This window comes from Accipiter gentilis, chromosome Z (assembly GCF_929443795.1).
Source record: "Accipiter gentilis chromosome Z, bAccGen1.1, whole genome shotgun sequence".
NCBI classification, from domain to species: Eukaryota; Metazoa; Chordata; class Aves; order Accipitriformes; family Accipitridae; genus Astur; species Astur gentilis.
Genome location: NC_064919.1, coordinates 31109403 through 31130053, shown reverse-complemented (window position 1 = coordinate 31130053; position 20651 = coordinate 31109403). Strand labels below are relative to the sequence as shown.

General features: G+C 42.1%; 1 protein-coding gene across 6 annotated transcripts in view; it reads left to right on the top strand.

Moving 5' to 3' along the window:
• The window catches only part of LNPEP (leucyl and cystinyl aminopeptidase), a 99196-nt gene that overhangs the window by 53725 nt on the left and 24820 nt on the right, over positions 1-20651 (top strand). For all 6 annotated transcript variants that reach the window (XR_007505156.1, XR_007505157.1, XR_007505158.1 and 3 more), the window contains 5 exons: positions 822-953; positions 13168-13328; positions 15978-16066; positions 17859-18039; positions 18774-18930. Coding sequence is in view for 3 of the 6 variants with exons in the window: in XM_049796301.1 (XP_049652258.1) it covers positions 822-953; positions 13168-13328; positions 15978-16066; positions 17859-18039; positions 18774-18930 (720 nt within the window). In the remaining 3 variants the exon portion in view is untranslated. The remainder of the gene's footprint in view (positions 1-821; positions 954-13167; positions 13329-15977; positions 16067-17858; positions 18040-18773; positions 18931-20651) is intronic.

The window sequence follows — 20651 nt, the reverse complement described above, 5'->3', positions numbered from 1 at the left end:
CTTAGATTCCAAAACTTGAATTTGGAATGTGTAAGAACCATACATGCTCTTATTAAAATCTTCCTTTTAATTTTTTCCTGATCCTTTCTCAGAAATAGTACCAAAAATATAAAGTGCACCTTTAAACTTCTCATGATCTATGGCTGCTCATCTGCATTCAGTTGTACTGTATGCAAGTCCTCAGGCAGTTTATTTATTAGTGGCTGTTATATAGAAGCATTTCTATGGAAAGGAAATGGCTTTCAATTATGTTTAAAAAAAGCAAAAACCAACACCTTTCAGTCTACACATTTATGGCCACTTTGATACTAGAAATGCTTAGTTACTACTTCTTTTAATAAAATGTGGCTGTATTTAAACATTGTCAAAATGTACTTGTCCTTCTACAGTCAATTCCAGCCTACTAAGTGCGTCTCATCTTTTTCCTATATTTTTAGGGTTTTTTTTATTATAACTGCAAATCATATGACCACTGTCTCACAAGTGCAGTTCTGTACAATATAGAAGAGTGTAGCTAGTGAAATACAGCAGCCAGCAGAGACTTATCAGTAAGAAGGCAATATTTTTGAGATTATGTTAATTGGAAAAAAAAAGGTCTATTAGCATGTTTTGCAACTGTATTTGAAGTTTATGAAATATTAAAAAATATTTTTCCAAGGCAACTGAGTGTTAAGCTAATTATTCAAATGATATAATTTGGGACAAAATCTACCAGCTTCTGAGTTATTCTTGTACTGTGGAAGAGCTATAATATGCATATGCTTCAACATGTTCTATAACTCTAATTTACCAATTCTTTTTCTTTATTTTCCTCCCTAAAGGGGGCTTCACTTCTTTTGATGCTGAAGCATTATCTCACTAAGGATGTTTTCCAAGCTGGCATTGAGGTGTACTTGCATAATCACAACTATGGATCTGCCCAGAGTGATGACTTGTGGGACAGCATGAATGAGGTACCCATCTTTTAATATGCCGTTCTTGTTTCTTCACTTCTCTAAGTATGTTGTAAGTTTTGATTTATTTCCTTGTTTATGATATTGTGTTTGATAATAGACTGCAGGTAAATACCCTGAAGTTCTTGTTCATCATAGTCAAAAGTTCTGTCATACAGATATAGAGGTTCTTGTAGCTTCTAGGACTTCATTATCATCCCAGAAAAGTGCTGGAAGCAGGTACACACTACCATGCATATCCACATGTGTTGACATATCAGTATGTACATACTTTCTCTAGAGTTGCATTGTTATTGTGTTAAGACTAGAATAATAATAGTCATCTTAAATGCAGGACAAAACTTTACTTTCAAGGAATAGCTGAATCCAACCTCTCTCTGTAGAGGTCTTGGGGTACTCTCTACTTCTGTAAATTTGTTTCAGTGATAGGTTCAGTTTCAACAGACAGTGCTGGAATTGTAGGAAAACAGATTGTAGGGAACAGTTTCATTCAGCAGCTCTCCAAATGGTAAGGCAGGCGTAAGGCTGTGTATGGGCAAGGAGCGAGGGCACAAGAAAGCAAGGGCACAGGCAGGAGAGAGCAAGGGCAAGAGTCGGCACACCTGTGGGAGCCGGGGAGGGCACATGTGAAGGAGAGGGGAGAGATGGCAGGAGGGAGAGAGGGAGGAGAAGTGGGTGAAGGAGGGAGAGAGCGCAAGGAATGATTGGGGTGGAAGAGTGTGGGGGAGAGAGTAGGAGTGTCGTGGTTTCAGCCCAGCTGGTAACAAAGGACCACGCAGCCGCTCGCTCACTCCTCCGCCCCCCTCCGGTGGGATGGGGAGGAGACGGAGGAGAGAAAAGAAAAAGAAACTGGAACCTCGAGGGCTGAGATAAAGGCAGTTTACTGGGACAAACACAAAGAAATTACAACAACAACGACACTAATGAAAAAAAAGTATACAAAAAGTGATGCACAGTGCAACTGCTCACCACCTGGGACCCGACGCTCCACCACTTCCCCCACCGAAAACAGAGACCACCCCCCAGCCCGCTTCCCATCTATATACTGAGCATGATGTCCCATGGTATGGAATAGCTCCTTGGCTAGTCCAGGTCAGCTGCCCCAGCTGTGCCTCCAACTCCCAGGTTCCTGTAAAAATTAACTCTATCCCAGCTGAACCCAGGACATTATCCACCCCTTATTCTATACCATCTACATCATGCCCAGATCTTACATTTTTCCAATCAACCACTACTACTTTCCTTGTCTTATATATAAGTATATGGACTCCACCCCCAATCTTGCACACACACACACGGTGTTCCTTTAGCCTATGGGCTGTCCCTCTAATGTGTCCATCGATTTTGGGGCTCTATCTGTTGTAACAGTTCTTCAGGATAAGAGAGAGATGGTGTGAGATGTTGGGTTGTTGTACGCTGCCTCTGGAACTTGTGGCTAGTACATTTCGTGCAACTCATGCCCTTGGTCTGTAGGTCGAAGATGTTGATCTTGAGGAAATTGCTGGGTGCCAGTTCAAGTTCTATCGCTGTTGTACATGGCTCAGTTTCAAAAGTCCATCCTGTAGTCATTTGGATAATACTCACAATAATACCCTTGATATGGCATATAGACACTATAGATACAATGACATGCATTGGCAGGTTATTTAGCAGTTAAATATCATACAGCCTAATTCACTGGCTATTCTCTCCCAAAATGAAATCTCCCTGAGGTACACATCGAACTTCCCCATCCTTCTGCATCACCCACCAGGTGTACCCAGGTCCTTGAGCAAAAACAACCCCTTGAATGGGTTTCCCTCTGCTTGAGGGAGGACTAACCCAGACTGTCTTTCCTAACATACTCCTCATGCGCACTACAGGGACTTTATCCCCTTCTACAGTATGTGGAAGTCTTGGTTGGGCGGGGCCAGCCCTATTGGCGGATCCTCTAGTATTAACTAACCAGGTGGCTTTTGTTAAATGTGTATCCCAATGCTTGAAAGTTCCAGCCCCTATTGCTCTCAATGTAGTTTTCAGCAGTCCATTGTATCGTTCAATTTTTCCGGAGGCCGGTGCGTGATAAGGGATGTGATATACCCACTCAATGCCATGTTCTTTGGCCCAGGTGTCTACGAGGTTGTTTCAGAAGTGAGTCCCATTGTCTGACTCGATTCTTTCTGGGGTGCTGTGTTGCCATAAAATTTTCTCTTCAAGGCCCAGGATAGTGTTCTGGGCAGTGGCATGGGACACAAGGTATGTTTCCAGCCATCCAGTGGTTGCTTCCACCATTGTAAGCACATGGCACTTGCCTTGGCGTGTTCGTGGGAGTATGATATAGTCAATCTGCCAGGCCTCCCACTGTTCATATTTCAGCCATTGCCCTCCATGCAACAGGGGTTTTTGCCACTTGGCTTACTTAATTGCAGCACATGTTTCACATTCATGGCTGACCTGTGCGATAGTGTCCATGGTCAAGTCCACCCCTCGATCTCAAGCCCATCTATATGTTGCATCTCTTCCCTGATGGCCTGAGGTATCAGGGGCCCACTGAGCCATAAATAGCTCACCCCTACATTGCCAGTCCAGGTCCACCTGAGACACTTCAATCTTGGCAGCCTGATCTGCCTGCTGGTTGTTTTGATGTTCTTCAGTGGCTCGACTCTTGGGTACATGAGCATCTACGTGACGTACTTTTACCACTAGCTTCTCTATCCGAACAGCGATATCTTGCCACAGTGCGGCAGCCCAGATGGGTTTACCTCTGTGCTGCCAGTTGCCCTTCTTCCATTGCTGTAGCCACCCCCATAGGGCATTTGCCACCACCCATGAATCAGTATAGAGATAAAGCACTGGCCACTTTTCTCTTTCAGCAATGTCTAACGCTAGCTGGATGGCTTTCACCTCTGCGAACTGACTCGATTCGCCTTCTCCTTCAGCAGTTTCTGCAACTAGTCGTGTAGGACTCCATACAGCAGCCTTCCACCTCCAATGTTTTCCCACAATGCGACAGGACCCATCAGTGAACAGGGCATATTGCCTCTCATTTTCTGGCAGTTTATTATACAGCAGGGCCTCTTCAGCCCGTGTCACCTCCTCCTCTGGCGACATTCCAAAATCTTTGCCTTCTGGCCAGTCCGTGATCACTTCTAACATTCCTGGGTGACGGGGGTTTCCTATGCGAGCCAGCTGTGTGGTCAGTGGAATCCACTTACTCCACATGCTGTCAGTCGCGTGATGTGTAGAGGAAACTTTCCCTTTGAACATCCAGCCCAGCACTGGCAGTTGGGGTGCTAAGAAGAGCTGTGTTTCAGTACCAACCACTTCTGAGGCGGCTCCAACTCCTTCATATGCTGCCAAGATCTCTTTTTCAGTTGGAGTATAGCGAGCCTCGGATCCTCGATATCCCCGACTCCAAAACCCCAGGGCTCGGCCTCGGGTCTCCCCAGGTGCTTTCTGCCAAAGGCTCCAGGTAGGGCCATTCTCCCCAGCTGCAGTGTAGAGCATATTTTTAATATCTTGTCCTGTCCGGACTGGCCCAAGAGCTACTGCGTGAACAAACTCCTGCTTAATCTGTTCAAAGGCTTGTCGTTGCTCAGGCCCCCATTTAAAATCGTTCTTCTTCTGAGTAACTTGGTAGAGAGGACTCACAATTAGACTGTAATTTGGAATATGCATTCTCCTAAATCCCACAACAACTAAGAAAGCCTGTGTTTCCTTTTTATTAGTCGGTGGAGACATAGCTGCTATTTTGTTGATCACGTCTGCAGGGATCTGACGACGCCCATCTTGCTATTTTACTCCTAAGAACTGGATCTCCTGTGCAGGTCCTTTGACCTTACTGTCTTTTATGGCAAAACCAGCCTTCAAAAGGATCTGGATTATTTTCTTCCCTTTCTCAAAAACTTCTTCTGCCGTGTTGCCCCATATGATGATGTCATCAATATATTGCAGGTGCTCTGGAGCTTCACCTTTTTCTAGTGCAGCCTGGATCAGTCCATGGCAAACGGTGGGGCTGTTTCCACCCCTGGGGCAGTCAATTCCAGGTGTACTGGATGCCCCTCCAAGTGAAAGCAAACTGAGGCCTGCACTCTGCTGCCAAAGGAATGGAGAAAAATGCATTAGCAATGTCAATTGTGGCATACCACTTAGCTGCCTTTGATTCCAGTTCATATTGAAGCTCTAACATATCTGGTACAGCAACGCTCAGCGGTGGCGTGACTTCATTCAGCCCATGATAATCTACTGTTAAGTCTCCATTCCCCACTGGATTTCTGCACGGGCCATGTGGGACTATTAAAGGGTGAGTGAGTCTTGCTGATCACTCCTTGGCTCTCCAATTGGCAAATCAGCTTATGGATGGGGATCACGGAGTCTCGGTTTGTGCGATATTGCCGCCGGTGCACTGTCGTAGCAACTGGCACCTGTTGTTCTTCAACCTTCAGCAACCCCACAACCGAAGGGTCTTGGGAGAGACCCGGCAGGGTAGACAGCTGTTCAATCTCCTCCATCTCCAATGCAGCTATATCAAAGGCCCAACGGTACCCTTTTGGGTCCTTGAAATACCCCCTCCTGAGATAATCTATACCAAGGATGCACGGGGCCTCTGGGCCAGTCGCAATGGGGTGTATATGCCACTCATTCCCAGTTAGACTCATTTCAGCTTCCAATACGGTTAGCTCTTGGGATCCCCCTGTCACACCAGAGATACAGATGGGTTCTGCCCCTTTATAACTAGATGGCATTAGGGTACATTGTGCACCAGTGTCCACTAGAGCCTTATATTCCTGTGGGTCTGATGTGCCAGGCCATCGAATCCACACTGTCCAGTAGACTCGGTTGTCCCTCTTCTCCATCTGGCTGGAGGCAGGGCCCCTCTAATCCTGGTTAGAGTATCTGTTACTCACTTTCTGCACATGTGAATCAGAAGTCCCTTCAAGGGGATCAGAAATGAGATCAGCCCATCTACTGCGTCTGGGGCACTGCTCACGGGAAACTGGAGCAGCAGTTTTCCAAGAAGAATTCTCTTTTCTGGTTGCTTTTTCTTGCAACTGCTGTACCCGTGCATCCAAGACTGAGGCAGGTTTTCCATCCCACTTCCTCATGTCCTCTCCATGGTCACACAGGTAAAACCAGAGGTTAGCCCATCATGTGTACTTTCTTTCTCCTCTCTCTTGGGCAGAGGAACGCTTACTCCCAATAACTGCGATGTGGACCTGTACAGGTGAGGAGGAGGACAGATCCACTTTGAATTGCTGGAACTCTCGGGACAACTTCTCTACAGCTGAGACACAGGCCCGTAGGGAGGAAGAGAGACTTCCTTCATATTGCCAGAGTTGGACAGCCAATTCATCCACCGTTTGTCCATAGTCTTCTTTCCAGGACATTACTGCCAATGAGTTGGCATAGGTTGGTGGTGCACTTCGTAGAAACTTCCGCCACATGGGTTGTGTGCATTGGACTTCATCTGGATCTGTGGGTGACTGCGCATTTTCTGGATCATTGTAAATCACCTCCAGCACGGCTAATTCTCTCAGGTGCTGGATACCTCTCTCCATGGTGGTCCACTTGCCTTGGTGACATGTAACTTCATCCCTGAAGGGGTATCTTTTCTTTACACCTAACAGAAGTCGCCTCCAGAGGCTGAGGACTTGTGTTTTTCTCCCAATCGCCTTGTCGATGCCCCCTTCCCTAGACAGAGATCCCAACTGCTTGGCTTCCTTACCCTCTAATTCCACACTACTAGCCCCACTATCCCAGCATCGGAGCCGCCATGTAACAATGTGCTCACCTGGGTGACAGCTAAAATCTTTTCGCATGTCACGCAACTCACTCATGGATAGAGATCAGGTAATTATTTCAGGTTCTGCCTCTTCCTTCTGTTCTCGCGATGACCCTGGTTCATCTTCATCTCTCACTAAGCGAACTGATTTCTTTGTGTGTTTCTTTTTCTGTAGAGGGGCAACTGATACTGGCATAGGTTGGTTCTCTGGTTTAGCTGCAGTGTCTGTCACTGGGGTAGGGGCAGTCACGGTTTCTGTTGTCAGGGTTTGGGTAGCCACGGTGCATGTTGTCCTGTTTTCCATCTTTTCCCCCTTTTACCCCTGAGGGTGCTGCATAATATCAAGCAGTGTTTGGTAGATACTGGCTAGGCCCAGCACAGTGCAGCGAGTTGTACGTCTTTGGAATAGCCACAGCATTTGTCTTTCAAATATTCTACCACTTCATGAGGGTTCTGTAGTTGTTCGGGAGTGAGCTTCCAAGCCACTGGAGGTGAGAAATTCTCTAGATACCTGCCCATATCCTCCCACATGCTGTGCCACCCATGAATATCCAGCTTTGGGGCAGATCTCTGGGTGGTCCTCTGAAAGACCCTTTTTGTAGCCCTAAACAAGACCTGAAAAATATTCAGGAGGAATAGCACTAACAGCACACTGGCTTGTGCATCCCAAGGATATTCAAAATTCTCAAAAGCTGTTGTAATTATTTGGAAGGAGAAAAGGGAGGCGAACAGACGGGGGGACGTATCCCTCCCTAACTTCCCCATGGATGGGGTGTAATTACCAATAAAATCCAACAGAAGGTGCCCACAGTATGGAAATGATATCACTGCCTCACACAGATACCAGCTTAACCTCATGACCAGTGATGTAATCATTTCATAAGTCGACATTGCCCAGTACAGCAAAATGATAATCCCAATCACTCTCCCAGAGGTGAGATACACAACTACAGGCAATACATAAAGCATATAAGAGCTTACAAAACGCCACCATGTAAACAAATGAAACAACATTGTGACTAACCTCTATTTATCTAAGAAATGCGTTTGACAAATTTGTTTCAACACACTCTGGCCAGATCTGTCGTTATCTCAACCCTTCGTGCCCTCGTTGGGCGCCAAAAAGGACTGTCGTGGTTTCAGCCCGGCCGGTAACAAAGGACCACGCAGCCGCTCGCTCACTCCTCCGCCCCCCTTCGGTGGGATGGGGAGGAGACGGAGGAGAGAAAAAGAAAAAGAAACTGGAACCTCGAGGGTTGAGATAAAGGCAGTTTACTGGGACAAACACAAAGAAATTACAACAACAACAACGGCACTAATGAAAAAGTATACAAAAAGAGTGATGCACAGTGCAACTGCTCACCACCCGGGACCCGACGCTCTGCCACTTCCCCCACCGAAAACAGAGACCACCCCCCGGCCCGCTCCCCATCTATATACTGAGCATGATGTCCCATGGTATGGAATAGCTCCTTGTCTAGTGCAGGTCAGCTGCCCCGGCTATGCCCCCACCTCCCAGGTTCCTGTAAAAATTAACTCTATCCCAGCTGAACCCAGGACAAGGAGGAAGAAAGCAAGGGGTGGGGAGCATGTGAGAGGGGGAGGGTGTGTGGGAGAGTGAGAGTGAAAGACAGAGTGCTTCCAGCAAGAAAGAGCTGCTGAGTATCCCCAGGCAGTGTCAAAGTAGTTGTATAAGGGAAAGGAAGAGATTTCCGTGTGAGTGTGTGTACTGTATGTATTAAAGTCTCTGAAATACATGTGAGGTTCCCTCACAGAAGCTGAGTGCTAGGCAGGATACTAACTTAATGTTTAGTTTTGGTTCTTGGCATCTACTTTATGATATTTGAACTTCTGCAGAACTGGAGCCGCTGTTAGTTGTTGTCAGCTTTCACAGATGGCTGTAAATTTGTGTATTTAGTCCTACACAGTCACTAGTTTGCCAGCTAGTGATGGATTATTATTGATATCAGACTGTGATGCTGTTATGACAGAGAACTCTTCTGGTTTGTACAGCAATTCATACAGTGCGTAACAGACTTTCCCCTCCTTAAGCTCTGCAAAATGAAGCCTCCTGACCAACCATCTTCAGTCATGCACAGGTTGAGAACATACCACAAGGAGGTGGTAGTATCCACATAGATTGGCTAGAGACACCACACAGATGTCTCACATTCAATTAACGTGAGGGCTTAACTGTTACTAAGTGCAGGTTTAACTGTTACTAGAGCATGGGAAAAGACTTGTTCTCAAAACTTCAGATTACTTGCTTAGTCTGTCTCCCTGGCTCAGAAAAGAACTTTTTTTAATTATTATTATAAACATACTGTTTGTTCATGGGGCAAGTTCAGCTTTTCTGCAAACTCAGCAGGCCTCTTTCTCCAGTCTTTTGGAACCTTAGTCATCGTCTTTTAAGAGTCAACTCTAGGATTGCTTCACCCACCTGTATTAGTATTGTTAAGCGAAGCACATCTAACCAACTTTGTAACATCCGATATCAGAACTCAGTGTGTATTTCCTATTTTAATGAGAAACAACCCTTTGTATTTGGTGCTAGTTTAATAGTTACCAAATTCCTGCTAAGACCAGGTATTTAACAGCATTATCTGCCAAAAGTTACCATTCTGTGTGGAGGAGCCCACCAACTGGTTCTTTAGAAGTTTTCTGATACTGATTACAATGTTTGCCTTTTCCTCTGTGTCCATTCCTGACTGCATCTCATTACATGCCTCAGTCTTTGGTTTGTTTTGTGGGGCTTTTTGCATATAAGTGTTAATGCTGCTGTTAATTTTGTGTTTTCACATAGCCTCCACTTTTGTACACTTCCATATTCCCTTTTTCCAAAGATTCATAGTTTAGCTGGACTAGTCTGCTGTATTGGGTTTGTGTGGTGGGGTTTTTGGTAGTGGGGGAGGGGTTACAGGGGTGGCTCCTCTGAGAAGTTGCTAGAAGCTTCCCTGGCTCCAAGTTGGACCTGCCTCTGGCCAAGGCTGAGGCCATCAGCGACAGTGGTAGTGCCTCTGGGATAACATATTTACGAGGGGAAAAGATAAAAACCACAGAAACCTGCTGGAAAACCTGTAGGTGAGAGAACCACCTATGCAAACCCCAAGGTCAGTGAAGAAGGAGGGGGAGGAGGTGCACTGGAGTAGAGATTACCCTGTAGCCTGTGGTGGGGTGGTAGGCTGTCCCCCTGCAGCCCATGGAGGTTACAGTGGAGCAGCTGCCGACCCGCAGCCCATGGAGGACCCCATGCCGGAGCAGGTGGATGCCCTTGAAGATGGCCATGACTCCATGGGAAAGTGGGTGCTGGAGCAGTCTGCAACTGAAGATTATCCCACAGAAAGGACCTGTGCCAGGGAAGTTCATGAAAAACTACAGCCCATGTGAAGGACTCATGCTGGAGAAGTTCATAGAGGACTGTCTCCTGTGGGAGGGACCCCATGCTGGAGCAGGGGAAGAGTGAGGAGTCCTCCTCCTGAGGAGGAAGGAGCAGCAGAGAAAATGTGTGACAAACTGACCACAAGCTCCATTGCCTATCTCTCTGTGCTGCTGGGGGGAAAGAGGTAGAGCAAATTGGGAGTGAGGCTGAGCCCAGGAAGGAGGGAGCCAGGGGGGTGGGGGGGGAGATGTTTTAAATTGGTTTTTTTCCCCAAGTCGAGTCTGTTTCACCCATGACCATAACTGGTGAGTGATCCCTCCTTGTCCTTGTCTCAATCCATGAGCTTTTCATTATATTTTCTCCTCCCCATATCATGGGCAGGGAGGAGCGAGTGGGTGAGTGGCCACATAGTCCTTAGTTGCCAGCTGGACCTAAACCACAACATCTGTTATTGCAACGAGTTAGTTTACATTTCGGTTTTTATTTTGCTTCCCTGAGAAGGTACCAGATTTTCTGCACAACTTTTTTTCCACTGATTTTTACCTATTGCCTCTCTGAATTTACTGAAATGTACTTTCCCTCTGTCTATTTTCCTTTGGTTTGGTATTCTTTCTGTTTTAATATTTTTCTTTTTGTATCTCAAATTCTTAGTTATAAGAAACTTTCTGATCATCCTTCACCTTCAGATTCTCAGCCAGACTTTGTTGGTTAACAGTCAAATCTAAACAGGCTGCATCTCTGATTACTTTCTCTGCCCTTGGTATCAAAAGTTCATCCATTCTAGGAACTTGATGGAAAATCTTAGCTCAATAATATTTTCCCCCAGTAGATGTCTGAGTAATTAAAACTACATGAACTAGATGAATCTGAGTAGTTCACACAAAATAAGGGTGTACCTATCTGAACTTTGAGTTGACTGATACCATTATTAGTGCCCTTGGACTCCGCCAGTGCCCAGACCTGCTAAAAGTTTCTTTCGAAGTTTTATCGTTGTAATACAAGAGGCCATATGTCTGTCTGGACTTGTTGATTTTTCTCTGGTTTAGATGTGAACTATTTCACTGAGTCTCCCTTATGACAATTAAACCAGTAGTATTACCAAATATTGAGAACTTTAGCATGCTTTTCAGATGTTTCCCATATTTATGGTAATAGTAAAAACAAATCTATCATATCCAGCAAATTGACTGGCTTTTTTTCCTTTTGCTCCGATTAATTATGCTTAGGCTGGATGTGTTCAAAAATTCTAACTGTAAAAGTAGCCTTTTCTTTGCTTATAAATTTTTGCTGTCCACACAGCAAAATGCATAATCATTTCTTACGTCCTTCTCTGAGGAACGCAGCAATCATAGTTGGAGTGAAGATGAGAAAACTGCATGTGAATTAAAAGAAATTTAAAAGAAAAATCTGTAACACAGCAAACAAACTTTTTGTATACCTTGCCTAGAAGGAAGAAGGGTGAAGTAATTTTCATACACTGCTTTCATTGGATTTAGGAGCTGCTGTTCAAAGACGATATGCCAATAAAATCGATTTATGTCAATAAAATTTTCCTATGATGAAACTATGAACCTATAATTTCTAATAAATTGGTTTAATTTTGGGTGATTGGGAGGGTTCTATTTTGGAATAGAATTCAGTGGTGCAATTTTCAAATTTGCTTATGGCTCTGTGCAGATTAGACACAGATCTTTCTGCCAGTCTTTAGGTGTCTCACAATGTTAGCACACAAAGACTGAAATGCAAAACAGGCAAGTTGACAAGATGCAAGTATTAGACTTAATTAGTTTCCTGATCTCTTAATACTGCTGTCATCATAGGTTTGGGGTCTTTTGGTTTGGGTTTGACTTGTTTTTGTTTGGTTGGGGTTTTTTTTGCTGGCTGGCATTGGTACAGATTTCTTGGTAGTTTCAAAGTGTAACAGGAAGGAATGTGGAAAGAAAGTGAGAGAGTGCATTCAACAAGTCTTGGGCAATTTATGAAAGTATGACATAATGTAATATTGTAGTGAGAAAGCTAGCTTGTGATAACAAGACAGAGGAAGAGGATTTAGCCAAGAGTGGGTTTTGGGAGTATGCAAAAATTTAAAAAAAAAAAAAAAAAAAAAAAGATGTAGACTTCAAAGTCTTTGAATTTTAAACTTTTGATAGAGGATTGCTTCCCTGGAATTGAAACCCCTATTTAAAGTTCATGGTCATTCTCTACATAAATGATGTAGTATTTTCCCATGAGTGTAAACTGTGCATGTTATTGTTGGCTTGAACAGAGAACAGCTGGCATTAAGATGCTGATGAGGTAAACCAGAGAAAGACACAGTATAGGTTGGTAAAAGTTAAATGTAACTTGAGTAATGATATATTAATTTCCTTATGTTCCTGATAGCTCAGCCTAAAACATATTTTCATAAGTTAGAGGACATATTGCCTTCTTCAGGTTGGATTATCATCTCTGCTAATAAAGAGGCAGTGATATGTAGACATTATAAAGTACTTGTCCCTCACATGTCCCTCAGTGGGGATGTTGTAGTACAAACAGTTCCTGAAAGATTAGAAGAGGTTAGAGGTTAAGCTATGCAAAGGCTGGTAAGTGGGAGGGAGGGGGAAAAAACCCCAAAACATGGGATAAAGGACATGTTGGTTTTGTTATACAAACACTGTCACTTTCATTCCATTTCTAACATTCATTTCAGAATTAAAAGATTACATTTAACCTGAAACACCTGCATAATACCAGAACACCAATAAGGAAAGAGAAAGGGTAGGGGCAAGCTTGGGAGCTTACCATAACTTTCTTTTCTGTAATGTTCTTTTCTCTACTTTCATGACATACCAGTTCAACCTACCTGGTATTTCCAATTTGTCTTTCCATGGCTTGGCTAGGCTTCCCTCAACTTAAGAAAATAAACCCCACTTGTGCCCCTAAACTGTTGCTTACAAAATTTATATGGTCAGTGTCAGTTATTGTTTACAGATGCAGAATCATGCTACAACTTACCTGGTAAGTTTAAGGAGGAAGGTTTAAAAATGTTCTTCATTTTCTATTGCTATTTTCTTGTTATGTTATGATTTTCACAGATTACCAATGGAACACTAGATGTAAAAAAGTTGATGAAAACTTGGATTCTGCATAAAGGATTTCCTTTAGTCACTGTTGTCCGAAAGGGAAAGAATATTTCTGTACAACAAGAGAAATTTTTGTATCGCGTGGAACCAGAAAATTGGACAGCAGATGCAAGGTTATTACCTTCTTAATACTTTTTATCTATTAAAAACTACCTGTAGATATTTTTCTTGTATTTTGTGCCTCTTTCTCACTTGTATTCAGGGGTCCTAGTAGTTTCTTTGAAGGCCGATAATAACAAAGAATTTGGCACAGAAATTCACATATCTAATATCTGCCTGAAGATCCATCTATTTCCACCCAGGCAACTGCTAAAAGTCTGTGGTATCCTTTGTAAGCTGAGTTTCTTACTTGCATCCTTTCCTGAAGCTTTTAAGCTTGAGATGATGAATTGTGGTAAATAGTAGAATGAATTCTTCAGTTATTTTAATGCCAAAAGGCAGATCTCACAGATAAAGTTTTTTCCTAAGTTCAGAAAGTTTAGTGTAGTTAAGGAGAAGCTGAAGAAAGGTAGGTTGCAGAAGTTTGCAGAAGTTACAGATGTATATGTCTGACTTTAGAGCCTCTGCTCCTTCCTCCCAAAATTTAGTGTACATCTTGGGGTTTCTTAGAGGAAAGCAGAGAAGCTAGAATCAAAGCATTCTTGGTTTAAAAATTTTAAGATGGCACTAATGCATGACAGTAAATGGCTGAATACATGAGAGGCAATATCCATTGTACCAAAACTTCCTTTTAGGAAGTACATACACAAATGCTGAAGAAGCAAAGATGTGGCAGTTGCTAATAGTAAAAATTAATTTACTGCAAATGTGTCTTATATTATGAACCTTACTGTATTTTGTAACAAACCAAAATATGTAAGTTTGAATCCTTTTGAGATTTTGGTGGGTTTATTTGGTTGTTTGAAGTCTTAACAGGAACTGAGTCCTTTGCATCATCTTGCAGAATCAGGCCTGTGAAAGGAATTTGTCTCATGAAATGTCGGAAGTTAAGGGGCTTTGTTTTATTTTTGTTATGTGGAAGAAGGGAAGTGATGTGTGATTGAAAGGTAAGGGAAGAAGGGAAGGATTGTTAGGCTTAATTATTGTTCTGTTTCTAGTTGATGTCAGTTTGGGGAGTGCATGAAAAACTTGTGAAGAAGAGCTTTCTGTGTAAGTTGTACACAGAAGGGGTCCCTGTCAAAATTGGAACATATGTGTGCAACTTGTTTCATCTCACTCAAAGTTGTGTTTTGTCTAAATAGGCAAGTCTTTATCATCATTATGAGCTACCATAGCATTTATTCTTCCAGGTTGCAGTTCACTTGAGACAGTCTTAGTGGTATTCAATCAATTATGGTTTCTGTTACCAGGATTGGAATTTGAGTCTTGTACTTGTATCACATAGATTTAAAAAAAAAAACAACAACAACAAAACCAACAAAAAAACCCTTGTAAAATTTCAGGAAGACAGAACATTGGACCGAGGTGAAAGTAATACTGGCTGAATTTCTGATACAGCCAGAGATTTCCTGGCTTTGACTGTCCTGTCCTTATGACTTTGGACAAGCCACTTATCATGCTGGAACTGAGGAAGAAATACTAGGAAAGGTGGTGTCCATCAGGGATCTGTACTGGTAACAGTACTGTTTAATGTCTTCATCAATGACATAGACAGGGAGATCAAGTGCACCCTCAGAAAATTTGCAGGTGATACCAAGCTGAGTGGTGCAGTTGCCATGTCTGAGGGATGGGATGCCTTTCAGAGCTTGAGAAGTGGATCCATGTGAACCTCATGAAGCTCAACAAGGCCAAATGCAAAGTCCTGTCCCAGGGTTGGGGCAACCCCTGGTATCAACACAGGCTGAGGGATGAAGGGATTGAGAGCAGCCCTGCAGAGGACTTGGGGCTACTGGTGGATGAAAAACTGGACATGAGCCAGCAGTGTGCACTGGCAGCCCAGGAAGTCAACCATATCCTGGGCTGCATAAAAAGAAGGGTGGCCAGCAGTTGGGGGAGGTGATTCTGCCCCTCTGTTCTGCTCTGGTGAGACCCTACCTGGAGGTGCATCCAGCTCTGGGGTCCTCAGCACATGAAAGACAGGGAACTACTCGGTCCAGAGGACGGCCACAAAAGTGATCAGAAGGATGGAACATCTGTCCTGTGAGAACAGGCTGAGAGAGTTGGTGGTGTTCAGCCTGGAGAAGAGAAGGCTCCGGGGGACCTTTCAATACTTACAGGAAAGATGGGGACAGACTAGGGCCTGTATTGATAGGACAAGGGGTAATGGTTTTAAATTAAAGGAGGGTAGATTCAGACTAGACATACGGAAGAAATTGTTTACAATTTCATTTTTTTTGGCAGAACTGTTTAGGGTGGTGAAACACTGGAACAGGTTGCCCAGAGAGATGGTAGATGCCCTATCACTGGAAACATTCAAAGTCAGGTTGGATGGGGCTCTGAGCAACCTGACCTAGCTGAAGATGTTCCTGCTCATTGCTGGGGGGGGGCTGTACTAGCTGAACATTAAAGGTCCCTTCCAACCCAAACCATTCTATGATACTATGAAATTTTCCCCCTTCTCAACATGGTGGGATTAAAAAAATAATTGCTCTACATGTATTCTTTTATCATATTCTGATTATATGAGTGAGATTTTTACTTTATTATGCAGTGGTTCCAATACTACTAATCTATTAAAATGCTTAATTTTTTTTTTAAAAATCAAACTCTTCAAGACCAAATATGTATATAACATGTCAGTAAACATTTGCTTTCCTTTGCAGTTACCTGTGGCATATTCCTCTCACCTACATAACTAGTAGCTGCAACTTTACCCATTGTACTAATGCATATTTACTGGACCAAAAGTCAGGTATGTGGTACAAAACTTCAGTAGCAAGTTACTTAAGTGTTATAGATCAACGATCTTTCTAAGCACACACTTGTGTAAGATGTGAAGGTGAAAGCATACGTAGTACAAAATAATTGCAGAGATCTGGAAGCAAGAACTACTGGTGGTGTCATCATTACAGAGTTGGTTCCCTGTAGCATTATATGTACAAGTAAATGGCAGCAACCGGGGCAGAAGCACAGGTTTGGAATTTGTAAAATCCTGTACTCTTTTCATCCCAGTGTATGCAAAAAATCTCTCAAACTACATGTCCTTTACAGAGTGAGTAATGGGAGAGTTGCTTTGCCAATGTATTGAAATGTGAGGAAGTCACTTTCCACTGAAATATTGTTTTCTTGAATGGTATAAGAAAATATTGCATCTGGAACAGATTAAATTTTTGAGAATGCTGTTGTAGAACTTTAAACATGTAGATTATTTTTTTCACATAAACTCTCTGCTTTTGCTGCAGTGGCTAGTTTTGACCCTAAATTGCTAGTCTATGGTGGTTTGGTGTTTTTATTTAGCCCTGGTTTTTTTCTTTACCAAGTGAATAGTTGCTATACACTCTTATGTAGTATTACTATTGTGCTAAAATCAGTTTGGCTGGTCACTTTCCACTGACAGGAATAGTTTTTTGCATTTTATTGAAGCTGGTCTGACTCATAGTCTTATGTCTGCTGATGTATTTTCTTCTCCCCTGTTAAAGTTACTATTCAGTGCATTCAGTTACTGGCAATTATTTTTAATTCATAAACCTATCTTGCACCTCTGCTTTTTGAAATGAAACTATAGAAATTTAAAATCAAATTCCTAGAGCTCATCTTGACATTTTTACTGTTTACTGATTTTTACAAACTGCCACCCCTCTAAAATGACTTTAGAAGTACTATAATTAAAGTAAATAATTTTGTTTTATGTCATCCTGACATTGGTTTTACAAAGCCTTCAAGTTATTCCTAGCCTTTTTCATTTGAGATGGAGTTTTAGAAAATAATATTATGAATTATCAGAATAGAAAACCAAAGCTGTTTAATTTAATGTGTTCTTGATCTTATTAGAACTAATAGGTAAGTAGCCCGATTTCATCATTTTTGTTTCATCTTAAATGGCTCTGTTGGTGGTCTTGTTTTCATCATACTAATTCCTCACTCGGTGTAAAAACTTGGTTGGGGAGGATATAAGAGTAGGAGAGATGTACAAAACAGTTTGGGGTAGAATATTTGCTAAATTTCAAAGGCATTGTAGGTGCTATGCAAAATGATGGTTTTGGCAGTAGTTATAGAATCAACTGAAATGAAGAACTTTTTCCTAAAGCCTCTCTTCTTGTATCCAGTTGACTGCAACTAGAGTGTGGCCTTCTATCTACTTAGTACCATCTCCATTTCTCTAATTCTTTATATGATGTGTGTAACTGCTCTTTATATATGTGTATATATATATATATATATATATGAAAGTGGGCAGAGAGGAGACGGGGTTGTTTGAAAGGAGGACTGGATAGGAGAAGAATTACTGGGCCAAGTAATTAACTGCATAGATACAACTTGGGGCAGATTCATTCAATCAGATGTAGGAAGAAGGGGGAAGAAGTACAACCTGGAATTCTGGAGCCTTCCTGTGGAACCTTTATACTGGCTATTCCTTCTTCATAGTAGGGTGAGCTAGTGGGTGGAAAAGGATTTATTGACTCTCTGGAACCAGTCTATTTCATAGATTTGGATCTGAACAAACAGTTGCTAAATGTTTGTTTCTGCTGCTGATTGTCCATTAGCTGTCATTGAACTTCCAGAAGAAGTGGAATGGATAAAATTCAACGTGGACATGAACGGCTATTACATAGTACACTATGCTGAGGACTGGAAAACGCTGATTGATCTGTTGAAAAAAAACCACACTGCTCTGAGTCCTAAAGACAGAGCCAATTTGATCAACAATATCTTCAACCTTGCAGGGTAAGACTTTTATATTGGTAAACACAGTTAATATGTGTTTAAATTTTTTTCCAAGTCAAAGAAGATCAGACTTAGATTCTAGAGAAGACTGCTTCAGAGAAGTTTTAATTCAGCCTTTATTAGCCTATTGAAACCTTTCATCATTCACTATTTTTTTTAAAGTTATTTCACCGATGCTTCTATGTAGCTGTTATCTCCCTTTTCCTTATAGCAGCTTTCATTTATTTGCATCACAAAGATCCACATGATAGCTTCCATTTCTGAAAGACATTGTTTTCTTCAGTGTCTGATAATCTGCCTAGTGGACTGTTTTCCTGCACTCTGTCAATGAGTGCTCCACTTTATAGAAGAAAGCTATTTGCCTCTCAAATTTTTACTGGTTTCCTCCCTTGTCTTTCACCACTGCTTTCAGAGCAGGTGAGGCTGAGCATTCTGGATGGCCTCTTTGACAGCTTCTTCCTGTATCTGAGTAACCTCATATACGATAAATATTTTCAGACATCACTGTCGCACTTCCTTACCTGTTTTCATTTTTGTTAATTGAAGGCATGTTAGTGGCCATTGTTGCTATCTTACTAATGTTATAATATAAAAATGTCTACATCTAAAGTGCTTCTTATGTTACTCCCTCTATTCACCTATCCCTGTTAATGTAATGGAGAGTATCACTTCTTGTTTCAGAGAATGCTTTTGTTTTGGAAGCCATTTTAATGTTTGTATTCATTGACCGATAGTCTAGGAAAAGAGTCTCTGGAAAAGGCCTTTGAGCTGATTGATTACCTTAACAAAGAGAACAGCACTGCACCACTCACTCAAGCTTTGTTTCAACTGAGTCTTATATACAGCCTTTTAGAGAAAAAGGGTGAACAACAACTGGCAGCGCGAGTCATGGTATGTCTTAATTTTCTGTAAATTATAATTTGAAATAATTAGCTCTAGTGTTACTTATAGTTACATTATCTTTTAAAGTGTTGACTGTTGAACATATTCACTAATCTCACTAAATTGGATGGGGATTCTAGATAGTCACCAGTCTTCCCTGCTTTTGTTAAGTAGTAATGGTGTCTTACTGAACTGCTAATTTTTTTTTTATCTATTTCCCCACACACACTCGCCCCCACAACGCTTTGTAGGGAGTGTAATGCAGTGGAGCACAGCAGTGTCTGGGGATTTGCTACAGTGGCTATAAAGGTCAATGTAATACAGATATGTAATTAAATTAGAGTCCATGACATTTTTCTAATACAGAAGAGTTATTTCCAAAATTCTTAGAATGGCTGGAGATTGTAGATCTAATTGCTTTGTATAAAGGCAGTGGAAAAAAAACCCTATTTTCTGTAAAAATAGGAACACATGAATGCTTGTCATTGTCCCACTCCAGCTGTGTGATAGATTAACATGTTGGTTTAACCCCAGCCAGCAACTAAGCACCACGCAGCAGCTCACTCACTCCCCCCCCACCCAGTGGGATGGGGGAGAAAATCGGGAAAAGAAGTAAAACTCAGGGGCTGAGATAAGAACAGTTTAATAGAACAGAAAAGAAGAAACTAATAATGATAATGATAACACTAATAAAATGACAACAGCAATAGTAAAAGTATTGGAATGTAGAAATGATGCACAGTGCAATTGCGCACCACTTGCCGATCGACAGCCAGTTAGTCCCTCAGCGGCGATCCCCCCCCACCCATTCCCCCCAGTTCCTATACTAGATGTGATGTCCCATGGTATGGAATACCCTGTTGGCCACTTTGGGTCAGGTGCCCTGGCTGTGTCCCCTCCCAACTTCTTGTGCCCCTCCAGCTTTCTCGCTGGCTGGGGATGAGAAGCTGAAAAATTGTTGACTTACTCTAAACACTACTTAGCAACAATTGAAAACATCAGTGTTATCAACAATCTTCGCATACTGAACTCAAAACATAGCACTGTACCAGCTACTAGGAAGACAATTAACTCTATCCCAGCTGAAACCAGGACAGCACAATACAGTACTACAGACTTAGCATGGAATCAACATCGTAGCCTCAGTGCTTGCTGAGGAAATGTCTTTCATTTCTGTTTACCTTCTTATTATGAAACCTCCTCTCTATATTCATTTACAGGTTTAAAATTATTGTTGCTGCTTTATATTGTAGAACATCAGCAAAGGGATTTAGTCTAGAAGGAAAATTATTAAATGATTAGATAAAATAGCAGATGTTTTTCTTTAAACTAGGTAAGGGTAATTAGTGAGTGCTTACGGAAACTTAAAAGAAATAAAAAAATGCTACTATAATAATTTTCCTTATCCAATATTTATTCAAAGGTTTTTACAGATCTGCTGTGATAAACAGCCCAAGCTATTGTTTGCAATGCAGTGTCTATGAGGTTATATTTAAGTTCAAGTATTTCAGCTGAGATGGGGTAGCTGGTCAGGCAACTAGCTGTGGTTTTAGCAAACCACAAAACTACAAACATGAAGGATGTTCAGCCTATAGATGAAGGTTGGTTGGTTTGATTGTGCTAAACTAAGGTCTATTAACTGTCACTTGATGGAATTGAAAGCAGTTAAGCATACAGGAGTTGTAGTTAGTTGAGATAGTAAGCTGACTACATACAAGTCTGAACTGTAG